This window comes from Monodon monoceros, unplaced genomic scaffold (genome assembly GCF_005190385.1).
Source record: "Monodon monoceros isolate NGI ecotype Baffin Bay Population unplaced genomic scaffold, NGI_Narwhal_1 Super_Scaffold_18, whole genome shotgun sequence".
In the NCBI taxonomy this organism is placed as follows: domain Eukaryota; kingdom Metazoa; phylum Chordata; class Mammalia; order Artiodactyla; family Monodontidae; genus Monodon; species Monodon monoceros.
In genome coordinates, this window is record NW_021703774.1 from 53,099,090 (window position 1) to 53,126,456 (window position 27,367).

A 27,367-nucleotide genomic window follows, 5' to 3' on the forward strand; every position below is an offset into this window, starting at 1 on the left:
TAATATGGAACCAAAAATTTCATTAGAGTACTGAGTCACACCGTGGTCTTATTGCTACAAAAGTACAACAGCCAAGGTCAGGCTGGGTGTGGCCCTGTTGAATGGGGACCCCTCTACCTTCCCTGGTTCTGACTCTCTTAGTCACGCATTTTTCATACCATCTCTAACAGCCTGCAGAAAGGCTGGCTGAATGGGGTTTGCAGTTAAAAGGGCCATCCCCCTGCCTTCCACCATGGGGCTGCTGCTTCTATCTTCTACATCCTGTGTCCCAAGCAGCACAGTTTTTGTTTTATTTTCAAACTCCATTTAGTGTTGACGCCTTCAGCTTCTTCCTCTCCCCCTTCAGCACAATTTTCCTTAACAGTGGTTTTATCTCCCATCTTACTGTGGCTAAAACTTCTGAGCTGCAAAATTAGCTGTTTATCTGGGAAAAGGAGTTGTGGCAGGGACCATTTTTAAACATTTAAAAAATTCCTGCAATTCTAAACATCCAATCATATCTATATTATTAACGGATTTGTATTTTAAATATTGTCAATGCATAGCCAGAGCACAGGTAATGCCTCTTTTTTACAGATTCAACCAGCTAAGTCTCAACTTTTCTGACCCTGCACCATTGGGAATATGGGCTTTTTAAAAGTCAGAAAATAGAGTGATGGCTTTAAATCTGTGCAAGATTCCTTCTATATTGCCAATTATTTCCAAAAACACAACCAATGGAAGAACAGTAAGTCCTAAAGCTGTGAGTACTGTTGGAAAGGACAAGGAAGTTAAAGAATTTAAGGGCTTCCTAGCAACAGCTAATGTTTATTGAACACATACTCTTGTAGTGCTTTACCTCATTTAATTCTCACATCATCCCTATGAGGTCAACACTTTTTTAAACCTATGGGCAGGTTAAGAATGGCCCTGGGTCACATGATTAGTGAGTGGTGATGCCAGGATGCACACCCAGGCAGTCTTGGCTCTCAACCACTAGGATGCGGTCAATCCAACAATACATATCTCAATGTACATACTTCATATAAAATCCTCACATTTACTGTAGATGAGAAATCTTTTTGGAACAAAAAAGTACAGTGCCTACAGGTATTAGAGTGGCACTGTATACTCTTGGTGACTGACAGTCTCAGGTAATGATGCTGGCAGTCCTTGGTTTAGGAAAAGTAGAGATTAAGAGAAGAGACACCAGAGAAGCATAGAGCTATTTTTTTTTTAAGTATGCTGCACATGCTGTTTGGAAATGACCGAAACCTATCTCAAAAGCTTGCGTTTTCCACCGTCTCCGGTGAGAACAGCAGTCCCCTCCCACTTACCACCCACCCATTCACCCATCAGGCAGCTCACTCAGGGTCAAGTACAGAGCAAGCTCTGGTGGGACTGCCCTGAGAGCAACTTGGTCCTTGCCCCGGAGGAGGCTGTCATAGTCTTATTTCCGCCTAGTGAAGGACAGGTTTACCTGATCCAAGTCATTCCGCAGAGCAATTTTGCTGGTTACTAGTTCATGGGCAAGGTCATCATTCTCTTGTTCCAGCCTCATGCTGGCCTCTTGTAATCTCCGGTTCTCCCTCTGCAGAAAAAGAGCAACAACCAGAGGTGGGCATTAGGGCATTAGTGCCTGGACATACTACCAGAAACAAATGGAACTGGTGAGGAAAAACAAGCAGCAACAACAACAACAAAGTGAACTTTTCAAGGTGTAAAAAGGAGAAGGCGCGAGTGGCACAGGAAGGCAGGATTGCTGTCTGGGAAACAACAGTGAGTTAAGCGAGCAGAGCAGATGCGGAACTCTACCCAGTGAAACTTACAATTGTCCCTTAAGCCCTCCAGACAGGACTTCATCATAAAAACCGTGCCATGAAATGCAAAATTTCCAAACACACCCCCAATCTTGTGAGGTTTTCATATAGACCTAGAATACAGACACAGGCAAGTCTTTGTTTGAAACATGCACGATAATCGCACCCTTGACCTCAAAGGAAACTGCAAGACACAGTAAGGATGAAATTGGGGAAACCAATAGACATTTCTCTAAATGGTTTTTCCCATATCAGAGTTTAAATTAATTGAGTATATTTAAGATACACGGTTTGGATTTGTTTTGCTATCAACTGACATTTTCATTCTTTGGATATGAATGTATTTACTTTTCTGAACGCCAATTTTTGTGTTAGTAAGAGCAACCGTCCTTATGATAATGTCTCTGAATGTTTGTTTTGCCTTTTTAAAAAACTTCAGATTAAAAGGTTCTGGGTAAAATAAATTGCTGAGTTGTTTTTTGCCCCTTGAACTCCTAGAAAAAAATTTGAAACAGTTATATGATGAAGAAAGCAAGTCACTAATTCTTATGAAGCAAGATCTCCCCCTCACCAGTCATTATGAACTGTGTACATTCACTCTGTTTTCTGAATAGCAATTTAGCGACCTGCCTTCCAAAGTATCAAAAGTGCTGTCTCTGCTATTGTTAGCAGTTACGGAAGATTCAAAAGAGAGCTGACAGGAAAAACATCAATGTGATAAGACCTTCCTGTTTTTCAGATTTACACTCCTAATGGTGTTTTCTGCAAGGATGGCAAAAACTCAGACAAAGCAGTGGTGTACAACCAGAAGCCAAAACTATGCCCTGGAAGATAGTTATCAGAGCATACTGGAGGCAAGGCGGGGAGGGGGGCAGGGAGTGAATTTTATCTTCTGTAGAACCACCTGGAGTTTGTTATATGGAAAGAAGAGCCCTGATTTCTTTTTCTTTTTGTTTTTTAAAAAGGGCTAAGAAGCAGATGGTAAGGGCAAAGCCTGAGACTTTCAAGGAGGTAGAGGATCCAAAAACAGGGCCAGCAAAGAAGCCAAAGGACAAACGTGCACTTTGACTACAGCCAGCCAACAGGGTCAATTGCTCCCTTCTCCTTTGTTAAAGGTAGACTGGAACAGTTGGGAACAGTCAAAACATTTTTGAAAAAGAGATCTACTAAAAAAGAAAAATACAAATCTTAAATACTTCTAAATAAATTAATGATAGAATTCCATACAGTGTTAAAATATAAGTAAAAAATATCTCTCTAATGACAGGAGAAATGCTTATGCTACTTTATAGGGGAAAAAAAGAAATAACTGGAAAATCTCATTTTCATAACAACATAAACAACATTAACTCTGGGTAGTGGATTATTTTAACTGTTGTCTTTGTGCTTTTAAAATGTTTCCAAGTTGTCTACAATGAATATATAATACACGTGTTTAAAAAGTTGTTTAGGAAATAAAAAGCAATTCAGAATTTCAATTCCATTGGAAAGGATAAAATGCCAAAATGAGAATTTTTTTAAAGTCTTCTCCTATTAGAAGCTCATATTCTATGTGAAACCCTAATGGATCTTCCTCTGTGACCAAGATACAATGTAACCCCTCACAAAAAAGGACGCCTTGCCAGGAACCCTTTCCCAAGATATTCCTGAAAAGACAGTGTACATATTTGTAGGGGCAAATTATACTCATCAAATTCTGTCTGTCTCCTCAATCTACAGAAGTTCTACCCTCCCATAGAAGCGGGAACTAAAATATAAAAATAGCCAGGGTGTGTACAGCTGAATCTTTCAATCTTTGCTGAAGTCATCCAGATTCTAGCAGGGGCTAGAGATTAGTCTTTCGTCCTGATATATCAAACTATTACCCCTTTTTACAGAAACAACTTACATGCTTGTTGGAAACAGATTAAAAAAATATGGTTCAAAAACTTTTCCAACAAATTTCCTCCTTGCCAGGAACAAGCAGCAATACCAAGCACAGTTTCATCATACCATATTTCACAAGGCAGACTGCTTTAGACAGGGAAGAGATTTTTCTCATTTCTTGATAAATCCCCTCAAAAGAGACCGTGATAAGACTATTCAAATACCTATTCCTAAGTGTCCTATTCTTACTGAAGTTGTACTTAAGTCTCCAAGATACAAACAGCTCCCTCAACTACTTATTTACACTGTGTTAATTTGGCACAAGTGAAAAATGTTGCAGCTACCAGTTTTTCAGGTTACAGTGATATATGCTTAGAATCAAGTTAAAATAACCTCCAGGTAAAGTCATACAACGCTATGGAAAAGCACTTTGTTCAAAGTACTTAAAAACTGCACCAGGAGCTACTTCACTACTGATTAGAGATACATGTCTGATGGGTTATGTTATATTATATATGAAAGAGGTGTGAGCTTGGCTGAAACCTGACTGGTCACTTCCCATTACCATGACTGTCACAACTCAAACCTTTCCTCGCAGACACATAGCTAAGGGGGTGGGGTGGATAGGGGAAGACTGGGGAGAAATTAGGTGTGTCTGAGGGTCCCTAAAAAGCAAAATAGCCTAGGGGGCAAGGCTAGTGGCTTTTGCTCTAGCAAGAAGCTTCAGTTCAGTGTGTGCAAAGCAAGCAGCACAGTGGGAAGTGTGCAACTCCTGCTCTGCACTCAGACACGTGGGAAAGCAAGCTCTGGGGCCAAAAATGCAGTATCGTCCTCCAAAGTATGAACCTGGGGGCGGGGCAAGGTGGAGATTTTCTATGAAGAAGAACCCGCCCACGCTTACCAAGGGTTAAAGAGAGACAACATGACTTGGCTGTCTTTTCCAGCCTTTCCCAGGGAGCCAAAACTGTTTTTAGAACTGACTGAAGGAAAAGTCTGCCTTTATAATAGAATAAAGAAGACAGTTTAGCTTTGGGAAAGGTTGGAATCTTGCTTGGTTCGTTCTGAAATGTTGGCAAGGACGGCCCACCCGAGAAAGACGTGAAGTGGCCCCATAACCTCAGCCAGTGCAGAGATACTCACGTGCCGTAAGTCTGCACAAGCGGATGTGCTGAACGCTCAGAGCCCATAAACAACACAGGCAAATCGCTTCCCTTGCCTTTCGGAAAAGGCTACAGGAGACAATGCTTACATAACCCTTAAAATTCACAGCACACTGTTTGAAACCTCCTCCATGTCACACAATTAACAACATTCGAACAAACAGCAGACAACAACTTTCCTCATTAGTTCCCTCCCCTCTTGCATAGGAGATGTGCAGCTGGGAAAGTTGGGTTAGTAACTTTGGGGAGGAGGATACTGCATTTTTCAGAGAGACAGACGCTGATATTACAGACATACATAGACAAAAAACTTACCTCCTGAAAAGCCATAGACCAACTACCGTTTTCAATCATAGGTACAAAGACAATTGAAAAAAAAAAGAATATCCAATGAAATTGCACACCTACTAATACAATTAGGAAATGGCAATAACAAAAACAGACGCTTGTTAATGCTATTTTGCTCTTCTGTTTTTCCTTAGAGTGTCATTTACTCTAAGTTCTCTCCAGGACAGCTAACATTTGATGCAAGAAAGTATACTTGAGGCAGCCAATGGGCAAAGTCTCAACTCAGGAAGACTGATACACTAAACTCCGCCCTCTCCACGCTGTTATTTGCAGTTTGCATGACTGATGAAAACGCTGTCTGTGGAACTATTTGCAACTACGGTGTGAGTTGTTTACACTGTTATTAGAGCTGGGTGGAAGGAACTTCCTTATATGACAAAGTCAGAAACATTGCAAAATATTTCATCTTCAGGCAACAGAATGAAATTGCTGGGCAGGGGAATGCAAAAGAAAAATGGATCTCAGCTCTCCTCTGTGTCTGGGGGTTGGAGTTTGGGTGAAGCAGTATAAGGAATGGTGAATGTGATTTTTTCCAAGATGAGAAACCAGAGAAATGTGAACTGGCAATCAGAAGAAAATAAACTCAGCCTTAAAGGAAAAAATGATGGGGCAGGAGGCAGCTTTATGACTCTAGCTCAGTATTTTGGGTGTGCTGTCTGCTGCTATAATGAATTCTTGGCACAGACTTTTAAAGACATTTAAGGGTCAGGAGAAAATATTTTCCTAAAAGACCCAGTGTAATTTTATTAGCAACAACACACTCAACTCTCACATCTTTTCTTCTGGATGCCTCTTTCAAAAGAGTTGACAGTCATCATCTTCAAATTTCATCAAACAGGTTTTTGACATTCAAAGACAAATGCCTATAGATGAAATGTTTAAACGTCTACATTATCTGTAGATGAAATTTGAGAAAGAAAATCTGGATGTCTCAAATCATTTTATGCTCCTACTTTACCCAGCATATCCAGTTTTATCTTTCTGGTGGAAATTTAAACAATTTTAAATGCCAAACTAAAGAGAAAAGCTTGTCAGTACGAACTAACTGGCAGTTGGCAAACGAGACTGCATTTCTCATAGCACTTAAAAACAATCTTAGATTACTCTTTAGCATAGGGGTCAGCAAACTTTTAATGTAAATGCCCAGACAGTAAATATTTTAGGCTTTGCAGGCCATATGGTCTTTGTTGCAGCTACTCAACTCCATCATTGTTGTGCAAAAGCAGTTGTAGATAATAAGCATGTGGCTGTGTTCCAATAAAACTTTATTTACAAAAACAGGCAGTGGGCCAGATTTGGCCCACCGGCCGTATGGTTTGCAAATCCCTGTACTACTCTAGCATACAAATCAAATTTTTGAAAAGCAAATGGGTTACAGATGACGTAGAAACATAGGAGTGTGATGTAATTTTCTCCGTCAGACTCCTTTAACAGGAAACAAGACATACTAAAAATTGAAGAAAATTTTTGGAGAATTCTGAAGATCATTGATAAATATACCAAGAGATTCTTAATATGCATAACATTTATGCCTCTTCTGTTAAGTATAACTCAATCAGCAGACAAGCATCATCGGAAACCACCTGCTCCTTCTTAGCTAAGTGGCTCGAGAAGCATCAAGAGAACTTAGGCTTGCCTTCTCCACAATCCTATAACAGTGAGTTCATCGAGTTACCCACGTGCAAAAAGAAAGTGTGGCAGCCTTTTGAAGTTTATCATTAAGTTGTCAGAGGCAGATAGAAATCATCCTCTTGACTATCACTGTTCATTAAAAGCACATGATTTCATAGCAAATATTTCCAAAAGCCAGCAATATCTCTGATGTGAAAAATAATAAGTTTATTTTCATTGGAAGAAAAATACTTTTCAAAGATGGATTCACTTATCTTGACTTCTCTGAGTAAGGAAGGGTCCAATACAGAAAAAAAAAAAAAAAAAAAAAAAGGTGGGGGTCTTTTTTTTCCACGTATGTTTAGCATAAACTTCTTCACTTATCAAGTTAAAAACAAAATGTGACAATTGTTCTAAATTATTTCCTTAGATATGTAAGGATAGCAAATACTACAAGTTAAGCTTTATTTAGAAAATCTTGTTTGTACTGTTTGTACTATTTATAATTAAATAGCTTAATTTTAAATCACATGCAGGGATGACTGCTCTACAAAAATTAGTATGGGCAAGAAAAACCTTCTGTGAACTTACAGGAATCATTTTCTTTCTATTTGAATTACATTTTGATAAAAAATGTACTATGTCTAACCTCAAGAAAGAAGTTAAACATTCTAGATTTAATTATACTGAACAAAGATAAGATTCTTCAATTAGAAATTATGTATTTATAATACTGTCTCCCAAACCCAAGAGAGTTTAAGCATTCCTGATTCTTTCTAGGATTTGCCCATCTAGAACAGGTAATAACATAACCTTCATTACACGTTGGGAGATTCACTGAATTTAATTAATTAGCTGTGCTTTTTGAAGGCTTAACCCACATTTGTACAAGTAGTTCTTTAATTAAACAAGAAAAGCATGTCATCTTCTAAAGACAGATAAAGACTGTAGTTCTCTAAAATTGCCATCAATAGATTACATCATTAGAAAACTAACTTCCCCCAAATGAAAACAATTCATCACCTTAAAATAGCAAATGATATTTTAATTTCTGAAGTTGATAGCTGCTTTTTAGGGGCTTGGCTACTAATTTTTAAAATGACTAAAACAGCTGCACATATCCATGAATGTTTGTTTTCTGGGGACTTGTATGAAGATAAAAGTATACATGATGTACTTCTACAGACAAATCTTCATCCTGCATTTCACTTCACTTGAAATCTATAAATAAATTTACAAACCAAAATATAAGAGCAGATAAATACCACTACACAAATCGGGCCAGGTCAAACTTAAGAAGGACAATAAAAGAGGCTTAGAATAAATACTGTATATTCTTCTTCCCATAAAGTTTCCTTTCTGTGTCTTGGAATCTAGTCAGGAAGATAAACAGAAAGAGTACACCAAAGGCTATAAGCAGTCATTATAGAGCTCACTGGTTTCAAATACAAACTGATGTCAACACCAGGTAGCACAGGCAGTGTATGTATATATATATATATGCATTATCTATTTATATGTTTATGTCTGTGTGCATGTATATATGTATGCGTATATACTACATATATATATACACACGTATGTATATATACATAAAAATGAATGCATCACCCACTTATGTTGGCCTTTGCCTTATAAATATAAGTACACATAAGATCTATAGTCATTGATTAGCTCCAGTTCTGACAGGAGGTCTCCCTCCCACAAGTATGGCTTGTGCACAGGTACCTCTGGTGTGATTGAGGTTTACGAAAAAAAGATGGCAGGCAGATGCCAATTCTCTTCAGACATCTTGCTTGGATTTTTTTTTTCTTTTGAGATATAATTCACATACCATAAAATTCGTCTTTTTAAAATATACAATTCAGTGGTTTTACTACATTCTCAAAGTTGTACAACTGTCACCACTATCAAATTCCAGAACATTTTCATTGTGCTTAGGGTTCTAAAATTTAAATTTATACCAACACCATTTCATCAAGTGTTAGATACAGGTGAGCACAGTGACATAACCTCAGAAGTAGATGTTTGCATATATCGTAAAAATAGACACAAAACACATGTTTAGATAGCTACAGCAAGAATGTGACTACTGAGAGCTATCCTCTTTTGGTACCCTACCATGCCCAAGAAAAATAGTATAAAGCTGAAAAAATCTCTTGGAATATCTTAAGGTATGACATTTCTGGCCTTTTTTTTTTTTTTTTAACTGACACAATCTTCCTAACTCCCTTGCCGTATGGCAAGCTAGAGGATAAACAAGGCATTTTAAACACTATGGATCCTAACGGTTGAGGAGGGGTAGTCAGTGAACTGGTATAAGTTCTGACTCAATGCCTTCAAAGATCTTCCCAAGTTATTCTTGAGAATTTTTGGGTTCCCAGTCCAAGAACTATGAATTATAAAGTGCTTATTCCCAGGGCACAGATCTTATTCTTGACAGGATTAAATTTATAAGTTGCTAAAATGTATCTCCTAAGACACCTTCCTACTTTAATGAATACAACTGTAATTAGCTTCTTAAACTAGATAGTGAATATCTGAAAGAACAAATCTGTTGATGGTTGGACACTATGTTGTCAAGTGTCACCTTGAAAATGTAATTATAATGTGAGGACTATAACTTTACCAAGTTTATCTCCAGTACAAATTTCTAGACATTATTAAAAGTGGGACTTCCCTGGTGGCGCAGTGGTTGAGAGTCTGCCTGCAGATGCAGGGGACGCGGGTTCGTGCCCTGGTCCGGGAAGATCCCACATACCGCGGAGCGGCTGGGCCCGTGAGCCATGGCCACTGAGCCTGCGTCCGGAGCCTGTGCTCCGCAACGGGAGAGGCCACAACAGTGAGAGGCCCGCGTACCGCAAAAAAAAAAAAAAAAAAAAGTGTATAGAAATATTAGTTGGATGATGTATTGACAAGCTATTACAATAATACAAAAGAAATAGCTATAGAGGGTATCTGATATGCATAAATAGAGCATTCAAGCTTAAAAGTAGTACCTGTTTGCAAAACAAAGACCAAAAATAAGTTTAATTCTACTTTGACCCTTCAGTAAAAACTGTACACATCAATAGTATATGTGTGATAATTACTTTTTAAGAAATAATATGCATTGTACTATTTAGTTATACATAGCTGCTTTGACACAAAAAGGATATAAGAAATAATAAGTTCAGTTCCAGGCTGATTTTAAATACACCATTTTAGTCTTTCATTTCCCTCTCTTCTATTTTGAAGTATCCTTCCTAGGTTTTACTCATAACAATGGCAGCAATAAGAAAATTAGAATGATGCAAGCAGTAGGAGAGCTTCACTTTGGATCCTTAATAATATTTTATAATTACTACTTCAAGCCTTTCTAAAGCAGCAATGCTACATAAGCTGCACTAAAACTGGTTTTATTGAGGGGTGGAAATTAACTTCCAACTTTATCTATGAGCACCTTATATGGTAATAGTTATCTGCCATAGCAATATGTGGGATTTTATTATCAGCTGGTTTTATAAACAAGGGCAGTAACACACTGATGTTAGATTATTAGGTAGCAATACTCGAGAGAAACAGAAGAAAGATAATCAAGGGACTGGTGGAGCAGACACAAATAAGGTGATATTATTCTAGTAATAATTGGGTAATTAGAGGCAGTGGACCTAATAAGGCTAATCACAACCATTTATTGAACACCAACTATGTGCTGGGTACTTAACACATAACATCCCTCATCCTTACAACAATCTTTCAAGGAAATGTGTATACTATATGTTTTACAGATGAAGAAGAGGCTCAATAATTAGTCCAAGATGCTGAACAACGGCATAGGGATTAAAACCCCCAACTTGGACTCCAAATTCTGTCTCCTTTTCCAGAAATTCAGGTTTTTAACTCAGATCTGACTACAAAATCCATACACTCCTTCCACCATTCCCCTATGTGAACCTCCAATGCTATTCAATTCAGCAACGGAGACGAGATATACTGTGTAACTGCAGCTGCCTGTGTCCAGCTTTCTGACCACATGGAGGCAACTCTAGTTATACAAGCAGAAGTCATCCCACAGTGGGTGGTTTAATTAATAATGTCATTGCAGTACTTTTTGGCATTGCTGGTGCTCAATGTACGAATACAATATTCTCTTGTCCTAATGTACTGATGTGGAGAGGGAGGGAATCATTCTGTATCTGTAGGAATCTGAAGAATTAAAACATGTTGAAGAGAGACATAAATTTTTCCGTTGGAAAAAAAATAAGTTTGAAATCAGTACTTCCCCAACATTGTATCATGGAAACACTGTTGCTAATTACCACTGAGGAGATCTTTATGACTGGCTCCCATTTTTTAAAATACTACAATTAACTAAGATATCAAACTGAAATCATCTTGATTCTTGAACTGCATACTGTAATGAAATGTCACTGTTACTCATAAATTTGTTTGTGGAAATAAATGTTGCAACAAACACCATGACTGTGCTCAATATAGCTTTGTGGTTTTTATTTTTCCTTTCGAGTGAGTTTGTATTTTGAACATTGGCTACAGACAGAGGTAAGTCTGAAACATTCTTGTGCCAGTCTTGGAGCAGTTCGCCTTCTAAAAGTCTTTGTGGATGTGACTGTGCACAGCTAAAACCGTACTTTGCCATTTTCCTTTTTTCTCATTTTTGAAAGTAGTCGATAGCCACTTTCTCTCTTTCTTTTCCCTCTCTTTCTCTCAGCTTCTTATGAAGACTCCCAGTATAAATGCAACGGGTGAAGTTACCTACAAATATACAAACTGAAAGAAAAGAAATATTATGGTTGGCCACTCAGGAGTCTCCTGAGATGAAAACATACCTGGACATTGAGCATGGTCAGAGAGTCTACATCAACCAAGAAGGAACAGAGGGAACAAACTTTCCACAGCTGCTACTTTAGGGGAAAGAAGGCACTTGGCTCTGACAGGCGACCCCTGTCTCCCATACCTTGTATCTATCCATTGGGTCTTCCTGCTGCAGCTGACTCTCTCGCATTGCCTGATATTCTTTCTCATATTTCTTTAGCTTCTTGGTCGGTACCTGCAGGAATTAGAGGACAAGCATGTTAGTCAAGGAGATCATTTAGGAAACCATTTTCTGATGTGTTTCCCAATGAAGTCTCTGGCATTCTAAAGGAGCGCACCAGACTCAATGGAGGGGGAAATCTAGATTCTAGAACAGGGTCTGCAAACTTTTTCTGTAAAGGTCCAGATAGCATATATTTTAGGCTTTGCGGGCCACACAATCTAGGTCACAATTCCACTGTTGTTATTGCACAAAAGCTGCTATGGGTAATAAACAAACAAATGAGTATGGCCGTGTTCCAATAAAACTTTATTTACCAAAATGCGCTGTAGTCTGTTCTGCAACATTGCTGATATAGCATCACTTTTTCTTGTTAATGTATTTAACAGTGGTGTTAATTCTGTTAACTAACTTTCTTTAAGTAAAATTCACTCTCCCAACATGTTAAAAGTGAGAATTATTATTTTATAAAAATAAAATATTGAGCAACACACAAAAAACTTAATGGAGCTAATAATATATCAGAGAGAAAACAGATTCTAAAATTGGTAGGCAAATTTCTATTTCATAATGGTTGTCAGGAGAATTAAATGACAAAGTATTTAAAATAATGCCTGGTTCATTGAATTTTTTAAAACTGTGTTTTCAGGAAATATTCAAAAAAATCCATTTTAATCTATTACATGTTATACATAACAGACTAAGTCTGCTCTTAGGCTTTTCTTGGACAATCAAAATTATATAATTCCTTTAGACATCAAAATCTTTCCTTAACGTTTAGGTCCTAACGTAAATGACTTGAAATGAAGAATAAATTTATCGAAATTTTTAAAAAGATAAGTGCATTATTTGGCTAATTACTGGGGACTCAGTGAAGGCAAAGACCATGTACTGATGCCCCTCAGCATCCATTATGATGCCTACCAATGTAACTGGCCCCTAGGAGGCCCTCAACAGATTGTTTCTTGTCGACTTCAAAACATGGTATTTAGAAAACATGTAAGCATGTGAGAGAGAGAGAGCAAGAGAGAATGGAAAGCAGCAATGAAAATAAAATTATCTTATGGTTTTCTGGGATGAGGATAGTTTCAATTCTCTTAAATCTGGCCACAGAATTTGTTAAATAAAACGCAAAGACACCAGGTGTCATTCCCCAGCTTATTCTAATTACTTTGTTCTTCCCATCCAGGAGCACTGTGAGTACTGGAATTATCTGCTTCTCACCACAACTGGGAAGTTGCACACAGTCCAAACCTGTCAGGTAGTGTAAATCATTCAATTACCACATGATGACAGTATTCACCTGGCTGATGGGGGACCGCCTACCCAATGAGACTAGAAGAAAGAACATTTTCCAGCATGTCACTGAATTGCAAAACCACTGCTGAATATTGGCATGAGAAACTCTAACCCTTTACTACTCCATCTCCAGAGACCTTTAACAGTATGCTGTGACCAACGAGAGTGCAAGAGAAAGAAAAACACCACCTGCCAACTGTGTGGCCTCAAGATCATCGATAAACAACAAGGAAAATATACATGATCGTGCGCTAACAAAACAGCAACCACATTATTTTTCTTGACTTTGAGAGGGGCAATTTCCTCTAGTTTTCTTTTCTCTGTATTAATCATATACTCTGAAAACCAAAACCAGACTCTCAAGACCAAGTGGCAAATCACTGGCACTGAAGTAGCCCTGGAGCTGAGGAGAAAAGGGAAGAAGTCCCAGAGTTTTAAGCAGTGACAGGGGTTTCCTGTGGATCTCTAGAAGGAGGGGTCAAGGGAGAAGTGAGAGGATTTGTGTAGAGGCATTGTGAGGAGGGAGCCTACTCCAGCAGCCACTTAACACAAAATGAGAAGGAAGTACAATATGTTAATATTTTTGTAGCTGAATACTGGTACCACTGGGTATCAGGCTGAACATCAGTCTTATGTGGAAGTATTTTACACATAGTTCTAAAACGGATCCATTCACCAATAAGTGAATTACATGTTACAAGCTTGTCTCTAGAGAATTTCTTCTAAAACTGTATTTTTTAAATTGGAACTATTACTGAGGTTTTTTTTTTTAATATGTAAAAGAGTGTCCTTTTAAAAGTCAATCTTGTTACGTTAAGAGGTTCATTTCAAAGTGAAATTTAAAAAAAAAGCATGAAACGCCCCTCAATAAGCTAATCCTTTCCCATCTGGCTGAGATTCTAGGATGTTTGGCTTCATCTTGTTCAGGGAAACAGAGCAGGTTCCCAGAACAATATGTTGCTAGGAAACCTTCCAAGCTTATTTATCTTGTGCTGTGGGGTGATATTGAGCATCCACCTGTGATTGGCACAAAGTAAAAGGGGAAAAAAGGTGGAGGAGGAAGGAGAGCTGATATGAAACTCCCGTGGTTTATGAGATAAAGAAAACAGACTGTTACAGTTTTCAAAACTATATTTCAGGACAAAATTGATTTTATTTTAGGTAATATAATATTGAGCTTGAATTTTTTCTTATCAAAGAAAGGAATTAAAAAACCTCTTTAGTATGTAGTTTTAATTAAAAAAACATAAAGTCATTAAGAATTATTAGAATTCAAACAACCTACTATCTCAAGAGCAGTATAGGTATCTCTCCCCTTAAATTAAATAAATTTAATGTAAGTGTGTACTTGAAGAATGAGATGTATAGGGAAGAGGGGACTTCCCTGGTGGTCTAGTGGTTAGGACTCTGAGCTTCCACTGCAGGGGACATGGCTAGATCCTTGGTCAAGGAACTAAGATCCCACATGCCTTGCAGCATGGTCAAAAACAAAACAAACAAAACAGAATAGGGGAGGATCTGCGTAGGTTATATGCAAATACTAGGCAATATATAAGGGACTTAAGTATCCGTGGAGTTTGGTATTTGCGGGGGGTCCTGGAACCAATTCCCTGTGGATGCCAAGGGATGACTGTAATTACTAATTTGCATTACTCTTTCTAAAGGTTAATCATGCAGGCCTCAGTTGGAGATGTAGGAGGGGAAGACTGAATAAGAATACAGTAGTTCCCTCTCATCCACAGGGGATGTCTGAAACTGCAGACAGTACCAAGCCCTACATACACTCTATTTTTTCCTATACATACACACATACCTATGATAGTTTAATTTATAAATTAGGCACAGTAAGAGATTAACAATAACTAATAATAATATAGATAACATGCTGTAATAAAAGGGTTACTTGAACACAAGCACTGTGATACCACGACAGTTGATCTGATAACTGGGGTGGCTAAGTGACTCCTGGGCAGGTAGTGTACACAGAGTGGATACGATGGACAAAGGGATGATTCCCATCCTGGGCGAACTGGGGTAGGATAGCGTAAGATCTCATAACCCTACTCAGAACTGCTCAAAATTTAAAACTTATGAATTGTTCACTTCTGGAATTTTCCATTTAATATTTTCAGACTGCAGTTGACTGAGGGTAACTGAAACCTCGGAAAGCGAAACCACAGATAAGGGGTGACTAACGTATGCTCAACATTCTTCGTTTCCCATGCTCTCTCTCTTCTTTTCATTTAAAGCACGTATTTCCTGTTTTTATACGACTCTGATAGAATAAATATATATATACATATAAGTATACCAATTAATTTTAGATGAATTTGTCTTCATAATCTTTACCTCAGTAACCATATCCACCTGAGTTACTTTATTTCATATTTTTTACTTTTATTATGTTATTTTGAATACTCCTTATAAATACTTGAATTCCATGTGCACTAGTTATTTCTAATAATACATACTTCTCTTACGTATATGTATTTGGTTAGGTTTCCTGCTTATCAAATGTGATTTTTATACATTTAAGGAGTTCAGGTGCTTAAAACAATAAATACTAAATTTTGGGTAGTAATTAATGGAGTAATAGAACCCTTAAGTCACAAATTTGGAATACACCTATTATAGTAACTTAAGGAAAATTTATACAGAGAAAAGAGGGAAATGACACAATGTAGCAGAACACACGTGTGGAGATTTTCAACCTGATCTAAACTCTGCAGTATATATGGAATGATTGTTGGCATATGCTGATCTTATGAAAATAGTATTTCAATTTTGTGAAAAGTTGGTTTTGAATTTAACTAGAGAAAAGAATCTAGGAGCCGCTAGTGTTTCTCAAGGTGGGGGAACTTCTGGCGTTTCGGGTGGAATAATTTTTGGTTGTGTTAGACCCCACTTCCCATTTCTGAGCCTCTAGCATCCCAGGCCCATTTGACATATCACCTATTAGATGTCAGTCATGCCCTCCAGTCATTGTGACACCTAGGACTCACACACACCTTTCCAAACAGAAACGGGAGGGCATTGGGGGATGGGAGGTATGAAGGGTAGATGCTTGGGAAGTGGAATTCGTACTAAAAACCACTGTGCTAAAAATTATCAATGAAGGACTGCCCTGGTGGCACAGTGGTTAAGAATCCGCCTGCCAATGCAAGGGACACGGGTTCGAGCCCTGGTCCAGGAAGATCCCGCGTGCCGCAGAGCAACTAAGCCCATGCGCCACAACTACTGAACCTGCGCTCAAGAGCCCGCAAGCCACAACTACTGAGTCCTTGTGCCACAACTACTGAAGCCTGCGCGCCTAGAGCCCGTGCTCCGCAACAAGAGAAGCCACGACAATGAGAAGCCCGTGCACCGCAACAGAGTAGTCCCCACTCGCTGCAACCAGAGAAAGCCCGCGCGCAGCAGCGAAGACCCAACACAGCCAAAACTAAAACCAAACCAATTAAAAAAAAAGAAACCCTCTTCTCAAAAAAAAAAAAAATTAGCAATGAAGACAAAGGAGGCCTGGCCAGCATGCGATGTTTTCAGCACTGCATTCACAAGGGACGCTCTGCTTTTGATCAGCAGTAATCGGCATTAAGAAAAACATGAAATGCCTCCACGTCAAAGAATTTCCTAACAGTTTTAAAGCTATAATTTAGAGAAGTCTATATTTAAGCCTATCAACAACTCTGTGAAGTATTATTTGGATTTTACAAATAAGAAAACTGAAGAAAGATAACTTGCCCAAGATCATACACAGCTGGTAAATGAAGAGAGTCAGAAATGGGATCCAGGCAGTCTACCTCCAGAATCTGCCCTCTTCAACCACCTGGATCTACTGCCTGCGACCAGATGTTTAAGGCAAATCTCCTCAAGAAGTTGACAGTCTAGACACAGTGCCGATTATGTGTCTAATTATCATATATAGTTTTATAAGTGCAATAGCAGATGTTCATAAAAGGTACAAGGGGGATAAAGAGGAAATTTGTTGGGGTGGAGGGGAGCGCCTCAGTGGGGGAGGATTTTCATTATGACTGGTTCATGTAGACTCCCTTGCCTGATTAAATAATGCTGTATTTCCCTGTGCTAAATTTTAACAGGGGGCCAGTCACTTGTAAGAGCTATTTCAGGGCTTGATGAATCTGCTTCTCTATTTCAGAAATAAACAACATAAAAATATTTAGTGATAGATGCAAACGCTGGCAAAGTAAATCACAAGTTTTGAAAAAGGCTGATAAGATCTAGTCAATATTTTCCTGATGGTCAGAGGTCTGAGTGCCTAGAAAATGAACAGGACGAAGGTATTAACCATTACATACTGCTCTTACTTCAGATAATTTCTTAGGATAAACAACAATGATCCCAATTTAATATATTAATCACTGGACACAGAAAAAATAGATAAGTAGCATAGTTCCACATTTCTTGGTGATGGGGGTAGGGGCGCAGGCTGAGAGTTTTGGGGTTTTTTTGGCCGTGTTGGGTCATTGCTGTGTGTGGGCTTCCTAGTTGTGTCGAGCAGGGGCTACTCTGTTGTGGTGCGTGGGCTTCTCATTGCAGTGGCTTCTCTGGTTGCGGAGCACAGGCTCTAGGTGCGCGGGCTTCAGTAGTTGTGGCACGCGGGCTCAGTAGTTGTGGCTCGCGGGCTCTAGAGTGCAGGCTCAGTAGTCATGGTGCATGGGCCCAGTTGCTCCGCGGCATGTGGGATCTTCCCGGACCAGGGCTCGAACCTGTGTCCCCTGCATTGGCAGGCGGGTTCTTAACCACTGTGACACCAGGGAAGCCCAGGCTGAGAGGTTTTAATTCAGAGTCACTTCCGTGAAGACCTACCAAGATCTGTGGACAGAAGGTGGATCAGTGGGAACCGAAAATTCTAAGTCAGTTTGCAGAAGCCCAAAGGACTGGGAATGAAATAGATGGGAAGAAATCAAAAGGAGAAGACATCTAAGAAGAGGGAGCATGTCCTTATAGGCTTCACTTAACCCTCTGCATGGTATTCAGCAAAAGAAGCTATTCTGCCTCTTTTAGAGCTTTTAGCATTAGGAGGAGGGGAACAGAGTTGATTTTACCCCAGGGTACTGGGGGGAAAAACCTTCAGAGAACATAAAAGCCTGTGTTCTTTTTTATTGAGGCATAACTGACTTATGACATTATATCAGTTTCAGATGTACAACCTAATGATTTGATGTTCGTATATATTGCAAAATGATCACCACAGTCAGTCTGGTTAACATCCATCTCCATTGTTACATATCTTTTGTCTTGTGATGAGAACTTTTAGGATCTACTCTCTTAGTAACTTTCAAATATGCAATACAGTATTATTAACTATAGTCACCATGCGGTACATTACATCCCCATGACTTATTTATTTAAAGTTTGTACCTTTTGACCCCCTTTCACCCATTTCACACGACCCTGAGCCTCTGGCAATATTAGTGATATTCCAATACTTAAGGAATACAATGGTTTAAGGGAGTGAGAACAAGAAAAGTATTTATCTCTTGCTGTAACTCTAACATAACTCCCAAGGCTTATAGACATCAAATTGCTAGGCATTCTTTTCCTGAATCCACACATTAGTCCACAGTGCTGCACTTCCTTTCATTTCATTGGACATGCTCAGTTTCCCCAATTACTCAAGCCTAATGGTGCACACACCTGTGACAGGTTCCTGCCCTCATTCATGAATAATTGTATGAAGTGAGTCACTTTCCGGCATTCACGGCTCACTCCTCAATGTAGTGTGCTCATCAAAGTATCTATGAAAGCTTCTGAAATATTGATTTCTACTTTCTTTACCATGTTGTAATATAAGCTGTCTGGTCCCAATGCTGTAGCAACTTTAAGAGACACTTGCATTTTATAGAAACTGCTTATCTGTTCATTTCTAATTTCTCATCTCCAGGCCTATAAATCTAATCTCGTATGCTATTTTTATGGAACTCCTTGACAATTCTGCTCTAGAGCTTTCCTATCAATAAACAATATCTGGAGGTAGAGTAATTTCTTTATTATCTATGTTTTGACAACTCCTAAATTTACAGTTCCCAGCCCAAGACTTCTACTGAGCTCAACCTACATAATTCAACTGCAAATTTCATATTATCTTTTGGATGTTTCACATTTGAAATTATTTTCAACCTGGAGACACAACCCACTCCCTACCCCCCAACTTACTCTTCCATGGTTCATCTTCATCCAGATGCTCAAGCCAGAAACCCAGCAGTCACCTTTGACCTCTCCCCCCATCAGTGATCATGAAGTAAGTCACTAGATTCTACAGTGTATGCCTCCAAATATATCTCTAGCATGTCTTCTTCTTTTGAACCTCACTGGCACTGCCCTAGTTCAAGTCATAATCACCTCTCACCACTGCAATAACCTCCAAGCTGGTCTCCCTGTGTCCATGCTTTCTCTACTCCCAAAGGTAGTCAACTTTTTTTTCAGGATGCAAATCTGATGTCATTCCCTTTCCTAAATTTTTCAATTACCTCTTGTGCTTAGGATAAAGAGAAAAATACTTGACATAGTTCTGCTGGTGCTATAGGATCTGGTCTCTATCTACCTCTCTCCCTCACTTTCTATGCCTATATTTCACAAAAGTGGGGTTCACCCATCCCAAGGGGTACATAAAAGGATCCAAAACATGGAAAAGGCAAAAGGCAATTATTAAAAATTTCAGTTCTACTTCTTTTTTTCAACCTCAACTTTTTTTTTTTTTTTTTTTTTTTTTTCGGTACACGGGCCTCTCACTGTTGTGGCCTCTCCCATTGCGGAGCACAGGCTCCGGACGCGCAGGCCCAGCGGCCATGGCTCACGGGCACAGCCGCTCCGCGGCATGTGGGATCTTCCCAGACCGGGGCACGAATCCTTGTCCCCTGCATCGGCAGGCGGACTCTCAACCGCTGCGCCACCAGGGAAGCCCCTAACCTCAACTTTTAAAAATGTCTATACTTGTGCCTATTTTATCAAAGTACATGTACATAATTTACTTTTAAATGAATATTCATGTACTGGAGATATATGCTTAAATTCCTTTTACTGACAGGAATGCACGATCAAAAGAGTATAGAGACAACCAGTCTCTACTCCAGCCACACTGGGCTTCTTTCAGTTCCTTTGACGCATCATACTCTGTCCTGTCTCAGGATTTCGAGCCTGCTGTTGCTCCTGCTGGGACGGATCCAGCACGTTCACCTCAAGATTCTAATTCAAAAGGTCTGAGGTATGGTCAGGCACCTCTATTTTTATAAATTGCCTGCTCCTCAGGCAATACACTGTCCATTTGAAAACCACTGGATGAAAACATCAAGTGCTGGAAAGGGAAGAGCGACAGACAGGCTAGAGAGGCTTTTGTGAACTGGCCTGAGAACATAATCTTCGGTTTCTAAGGGAACACCCGTCCTGAGTTTCAAACAACCAATTATTAAATAAACGTTAGGAGAGAATAGATTTGTGAAGATTAGGAAGAGTCTCAGGAAAAACTGATATTTTTAATGTTCTAAAATATTTCAAGAATCTATTATATAAGCAGTTTGGATATAAGGACAAAATCAAGTTTGAAATAAGGGAAAACCCATACGCTTCAAGAACAATTATTTAAAAAATAGAGTTACTTCTCAATATTATATGTAGGGTGATTTAGGGGTTAAACAGGCTTAGTTTATACTTGAAATCTTGCTCTGTCAAATACCAGATATGTAATTATAGAAGCAATTCATTTAAACCTCTTAATCAGGGGACTTCCCTGGTGGTCCAGAGGTTAGGACTCTGCACTCTCAATGCCGAAGGTCAGGGAACTAACATCCCAAAAGCCGCGTGGCAGGGCCAAAAAATAAAAAAATAAAATAAAATAAAATATCATGCAATAAACCTCTTAATCAGAGCTTCAATTATTTACTTTTTAAAATGGGGGTGTAACACAAATAACAACTACCACGTCCATCTCCTTTTATTAAGAGCATACAGCATGCCATGGCACTGGGCTAAACACTTAACATATTTTATATTACTTAAGCCTTACGAAGTTGAACTGGGTTTACCACGCCCATTCAATAAATTGAGTACGCTGAGAAAGATTAAGTGACATGCACAGGGACCACGGTAATGACTGACCCAACAGGCCTTTTTGACACCAAAGGTAAGCCTTAATTGCAGTATGTTACATGCCTGTCATCCACCCAGCACACAGAGCTCTCAAACCCAAGACCTTGCTCAGCCTCGTCAGTCGCCTGCTGCAACTAACTGAGCAAATCAACTGCAAGATGATACAGATACTTTATTTTAACACCTGACTGGGAGATGATGAACCTAGGATATCTGCTATCTTACCTGGCATAAAGCAGGAGCTCAGAAATATATACACCTCCTCCCTGAACTTTCTGGGCAAACTAGAACAAAAAAGGGAAGGTCAAATAGACCCTAAGGTGATTGAACCAGGAGTTTAACTCTGGGAGAAGCCTGCTTAAAATTGCATAAAGTCTCAAGAGGGGGCAGATTGAAATGATATATTTTCCTTCTCTCCCAGGCTTCTGAAAAAAGTATTGAGGCATAAACAATCCAGGAGATTTACAGCTTAAAGCAAATTACCTTAAGGTACTGGAATCAGTCAGAGCTTAGATGGAACATTTTTTGAGGCCTACAGCTTCACTGAGAATGCCCTTCTCTGGGTATTGTTTCTCATATTTATTTCTTTCTGTTGCACCTGCTTCATGTACTGATTTGTACAAAAAAAAAAAAAAAAAGATGGGTTCTTTTTTTTTCACCCACATGCAGCAGTTGCAACTGGGTCACAACTATTCCTTCTGTTGGTTTTTAAGTCTTTTTCTCAAATTTTTTTATACTTGAAGGAGAAAAAAAGCCATTTTAGCTGTTTTTAAGCAATACAAATCCTTATCTCACTATGCTGGTTAACTTCCATTTCAGGCTGAATTATGGAAATTCTGTTTTCTCTTTGGAATGATTAAAAAGCAATGATATCTTAAGTTGGTATACCATACTGGATGCTTTTATTTTCCTTTGGTGGGAGGTGCTCAAAATCCACTGTAATATCTCATGTAAAATTCCACTTCTGAATGAGTTTTTTTTATTAGAAATGTATTACTTAAAATGTTCATTATAGTTTTGGAAAATAACAGAATGATTACCAAGTGCTAAAAATTAAGACTGTAAGATGGTATGTAATACACTAAATCTGGTTACATGTTGAATGGTATTGGTCTGATTCCAGGGAGTAGATTAACCAGATGTAGTCCCCAAACTGGGCCACAGAAAGCTGATACAGCTATGCATTCAGAGCAAGCTAATTAAGCTTATTTAAAACTAGACAATGAGACAGAGGGGAAGAATGACAGGGGAGCTAAGTAGGACACTGTTTTTTATCACCATCAAATGCTATGTTCATTAGAATAGTGCTGGCCTTTGCACTGAGGATGCTGAGAAACCTGAAGCTGTACTTTCATGTCAGTTTCTACTGGCAATTAGATCAACAGTAAATATATACTATTGCGAAAAATATTCACAGTAGAGAGAAGGCTATAGATATTTACGCTATAAGAAATTTAAATCAAGACTAATATGCCAAACAGCAGCTGTATAAAACAGTCTGAGTGCTTCCGTCTTCAGAGAGATTCACCTTTACCATACCAGACTATCTGAAAAGGAAAGCAGTGGGGAAGAAAGAGAAATGGGGAAACTTTTCTGTATTCACCTATCTTTGAGATACTACCTTAAAGGTAGTAAGTCAAACTGGTTAGAAGTTAGCAGCAGCAGTATTAAACTGCATGATGATTGCACTGCCATTTTTATACACCAACTTTTTAACAAGGGAAGAAAAACTCATCCCTCCTTTGCATTTTTAAAAATCACCCATTCATTCACTCATTCCACAAATATGTATTGATTATATACAGTGTAGCAGGCATAGCCATCCAGGAACAAATGCACAGTGTGTCCCCTCAAGGAGCTCAGTCTGGTGGGGAGGAAGTCTTTGAAGAAATGATCACACAATTGAAATAAATACTGCACTTACATAAGGTGAATGCTCTTAGGGAGAAGTAAAGGTGGAGGGATAACAGTGCACAAGGTTCTAATTTTGACTGCTTCTCTGAGGAATGACAACGAAGCTGAGCCCTGAAGAGTAAGTCAGCCAGTGAAGAGTAGCCGGGGAGAGTGTTCCCAGCAGGGGGCACGATGGGCACAAGATGGGAAAGAGGAAGACCAGCTACATCATTTGCCAGGACCAATACAAAATGATAATCAAGGCCCCTTGTCCAAAAAGTGAGAATTTCAAGGTGACAGTAGAGAGTTAAACCAAATGCAGTCCCGCAGGTCACATGCCCATGAAGCTGGCTGGAGGGACTGAAGGTCAGCTGGAGCACAGTGAGGAGAGAAAAGGCTGGCTGAGGCTGAAGAGGTATGAGAGGTACACAAGCACCAGCCCAAGGTACAGGGCCTCCAGGGACCAACCTCACAGACCAACCTACTATTGTCTGCTTCATCGTTCCACAAATAGTTACTAAAGAGCTATTGTGTAAGCCAGGCTGTTATGCAAGCACTCTTCTGTGTGCTAAGAGGAAGACAAAGAAGACAGTCTTTGCTTTTAAGCAGCTTACAAATAATTGCATTATTTAGGGTAGAATGCGATAAGTTCCACAAGAGAGTATAAGCACCAATTTGTGGGAGATTCAAGGCATGAAGATTACTCATTTGAGGTAGAGTGTGTAAACACACAGACAGAAGGACTTCAAATGGACTGAAATTAGCATTCTGCCTTTAGAGCAATGATTTGGCCATATCACTGTAGAAACAGCAAACACACCGAGCACTGCCTTATATACCAGGCACTGGACGCTATATGCTTTACATGTATTAATATATTTTAGCCTCACACCTATGAGGTAAGTGCTATTAATTTTCCTCACTTTACAGAGGAGGAAACAGAGAGCCAAAAAGGGTAAATAACTTGCCCAAGGTCACAGAGCTAGCAAGGTGGGGATTCATTCCAATCCAGGCAGTCCAGATCCAAAGTCCTTGCTTTGAACTACTATATGATACTACCATTTTTACAAACATTGTTTTATTTTGCTTTTGAAAGTCTCTATGTTATTCTTGTGCCTTTTTTATTTCTTCTCCCTGATCTTCTGTTGTTACTTTAACCTTTTTATGTACTTGATTAGCTATATACACTGCCTCAAATTGGCTAAGAGATACAGAACAACAAAAATAATTTTCCTAAAGATTTTTCCATCATCATCCTCTAGAGCCAGAGTTGGCAGAAACAGCAACATGAGATACATTTGAGTACGGGTTTCTGAAGACGACACAGACAATGCTACTTTCCTCTGCTACTGATGACAGTCCCAATGTATCTTTGTACCGATGGCCAACTAGAGCTGAGGTAGTTATGGACAATTACTACTGACTCCTTGAGAACTCTGAATGCTGAATTAGCGGAACTCTGGGAACCCACACATTGGCTCCCAGTGCCCCCATGACCCAATGCTGAATCTGTTCCTTACAGAATTGGGAAGTGCATGTATGTGCTCATTCATTCAACAAATATCTACTATTTACAAGGCACTATGCCGGATGCCATGTGGGATACAAAGATACCTATGACACAATCCTTTCATCAAGAAACTTACAATACACTACAGACTTTGATTTATGCCATCATTGAAATATGAGCCTCATACTGTTATGGCTTAGAGGAGAATATTTTCACAAATCTACAAGGAAATTTAGGACAGACTTTAAAATGGAGCTAGCATGCAAACAAGCATTGTCCTGGAGGGAGTTGTTGCTATTGACCATTTGCAAGTGCCAGGAGTTTTCTTTTCATCTTCGTCTTCTTCTCCCTTTTTTTTTTTTTGGTAGACATCAGTAGCCTCCAAGGATTGGAGATAACCATGGCCATACGTCTCCTCCCCACTACCTTTCTACCAGGCAGGAAGCATCGTTTGTTAGCTGAGAGTCGACAAGCCCAGCGTATTTGGCTGCAGGTGCCATCCTGCAGGTTTCAGACTGCTAGCTTACCAGAATCTTACATGCAATCCATGTAAGTCTAGAAGGCCTATATAGCATTTCTAGCCAATCCAATTAAAAATTATTTGACATCCTTTATGCTAATTAGAAAACCCTTCAGTGTAGAGTTAAATATAAGTAGGTTGAATTTATAGCAGTTATCTCCTGATTAGGGTCTTTCCAATGCTAACCAACTACCCCTGGACTGTGTATTCCCATATCAGGGTGCTTCAAATATTAATCAAGTCCAAGGTGTAGACTAAAACTAACACATATTATATCACACTGTGTAGGTTTTAGTATTTTAATGTAAAATACAGAGAGTATAAAAGTAGGGTAGGACTGTAAGAGCTACAGAGAGGGGCAAGATAAGGAGGGAACAGCTCATTATGGCTTATTTCTTTCCCCATTCCATAAAGGAAGCTGAAGTGCTGTAAGCAAAGGCATGGGTCTAAAAACATGGGCCTACAAACTGTGCTACACAGCTATGTTTGTCTGGGTGAGGAGCTAGGTGCCTGGTGTATGGCACCTGCAGAGCAGGCTGGAAAGAAGACCCTGGAGCCAGGTCATTAGAAGATCTAGGTCGTTGCCAAACTGATGAAAGTGTGAACCTATTTTGGTAGTTGCTAGTTCGGTGACCATATTTTCTGAAATAAAAAGCAGGCACATGGGCTTAACAGATGTTTGCACACATTCTGGATATGAGAAGCAATCTGGAATATGAAAGAACATAAAATACTAAAATTTTAAATTGTTTCGGTAGCTTACAGGACTTAGAAGGTAGAATATTTGACATTAGAACTATCTTTTTAAAAAAGTCTCGTCCCTGGATTTCCCTGGTGGAGCAGTGGTTAAGAATCCGCCTGCCAATGCAGGGGACACAGGTTCGCACCCTGATCCAGGAAGATCCCACATAACGCGGAGCAACTAAGCCCACGAGCCACAACTACTGAGCCCGCGTGCCTAGAGCCCGTGCTCTGCAACAAGAGAAGCCACCACAATGAGAAGCCTGCACACTGCAACGAAGAGTAGCCCCTGCTCGCTGCAACTAGAGAAAGCCCACGCGCAGCAACGAAGACCCAACGCAGCCATAAATAAATAGATAGATAGATAGTATTTAAAAAAAAATAGTCTTGTCCCAGTTATGATAAGAAGTCACTGAGGTTTTTAAAATAGGGCAACAGAAAGATCCTAACTGTGCTGGTAAGAATGTTCATTGGAAATGGTATACATGCTAAACTAGAAAGGGGGATAAAGAAAAGGAGGAAGGTGGCAACTGAAAGAATATTTATAAAGTTATGAAAATAGTTCAGGAGAAAATAGTTCAGGAGAAAATTTGTTAAGAAGGTGACAATACAGGAATTCCCTGGCTGTCCAGTGGTTAGGACTCCACACTTTCACTGCTGAGGGCCCATGTTTGATCCCTAGTTGGGGAACTAAAATCCCACAAGCCATGTGGTGAGGCCGAAAAAAAAAAATTTTTTTTTAAACAATAAAATTTAAAAGAATAAAAGAAAGCAACGGTAGAAATGGAAAGGAAGGACCATTGAAACCAATAAAAGAGAGGTCTTCTAAAGCAAATCTTCCCTGGTCATTTTGGTTAGGCCAGGTCATCCCTCCCCTCCTAAAACTTCTTTAGAATTAGTCTATTCCACTTTTAATAATCACATATGGCTGTAATGAGTTTTTCCTGGGTTTGAACTTTCTTAACCCAATTAGGATGTCTTATGGCAAAAAAAAGAACCCTGCCTTATTTAAAATTGGTATCTACTGCTTTAATCGAACACAAAGCCGAATACTCAGTAGATGCCTAATGCAGATGTGTTCAGTTAAGTATATTCTTAATGTCTCAAGGTTCAAAGGGATTTTGTGAAGTAGTTTAAATATTGGAATAAAAAAGACAGATAAAGACTATGCCCATGTATTTTCCTCGAGTATGGGTATTACAGGAGATATGTGATGACAGAGAGTTGATAAGTGGAAAGACATAGAAATCCACTTAACATAGGATATTTTTGTTACCTAAATGAGAAGATTGTGATAACCAATTAAAAATGGCAGTTTTCCCTGATATGTTTGACAGAGCCAATAATTACCTCTGCTCTGTGGGGCAATTTCTAAAGTAGTGAATAACAATGAGACTATTTGAGGAGACTTTTTATGCTATGCAAGTGGATGCTGTTTCCTAAATTGAAATTCATTTCTTTAATCTTGGGGGGAAAGACATA

General features: G+C 39.1%; 1 protein-coding gene across 11 annotated transcripts in view; it reads right to left on the reverse strand.

Annotated features, from left to right (window-relative positions):
- The window catches only part of RABGAP1L (RAB GTPase activating protein 1 like), a 687,593-nt gene that overhangs the window by 20,400 nt on the left and 639,826 nt on the right, over nucleotides 1–27,367 (reverse strand). For 8 of the 11 annotated variants that reach the window (XR_003794384.1, XR_003794383.1, XM_029228031.1 and 5 more), the window contains 2 exons: nucleotides 11,742–11,834; nucleotides 1,460–1,570 (listed from right to left, as the gene is read on the reverse strand). Coding sequence is in view for 9 of the 11 variants with exons in the window: in XM_029228031.1 (XP_029083864.1) it covers nucleotides 1,460–1,570; nucleotides 11,742–11,834 (204 nt within the window). In the remaining 2 variants the exon portion in view is untranslated. Of the gene's footprint in view, nucleotides 1–1,459; nucleotides 1,571–5,140; nucleotides 6,673–8,912; nucleotides 11,555–11,741; nucleotides 11,835–27,367 lie in introns of those variants that run through there. The other 3 variants (XM_029228038.1, XM_029228033.1, XM_029228039.1) reach the window with 3 other exon arrangements.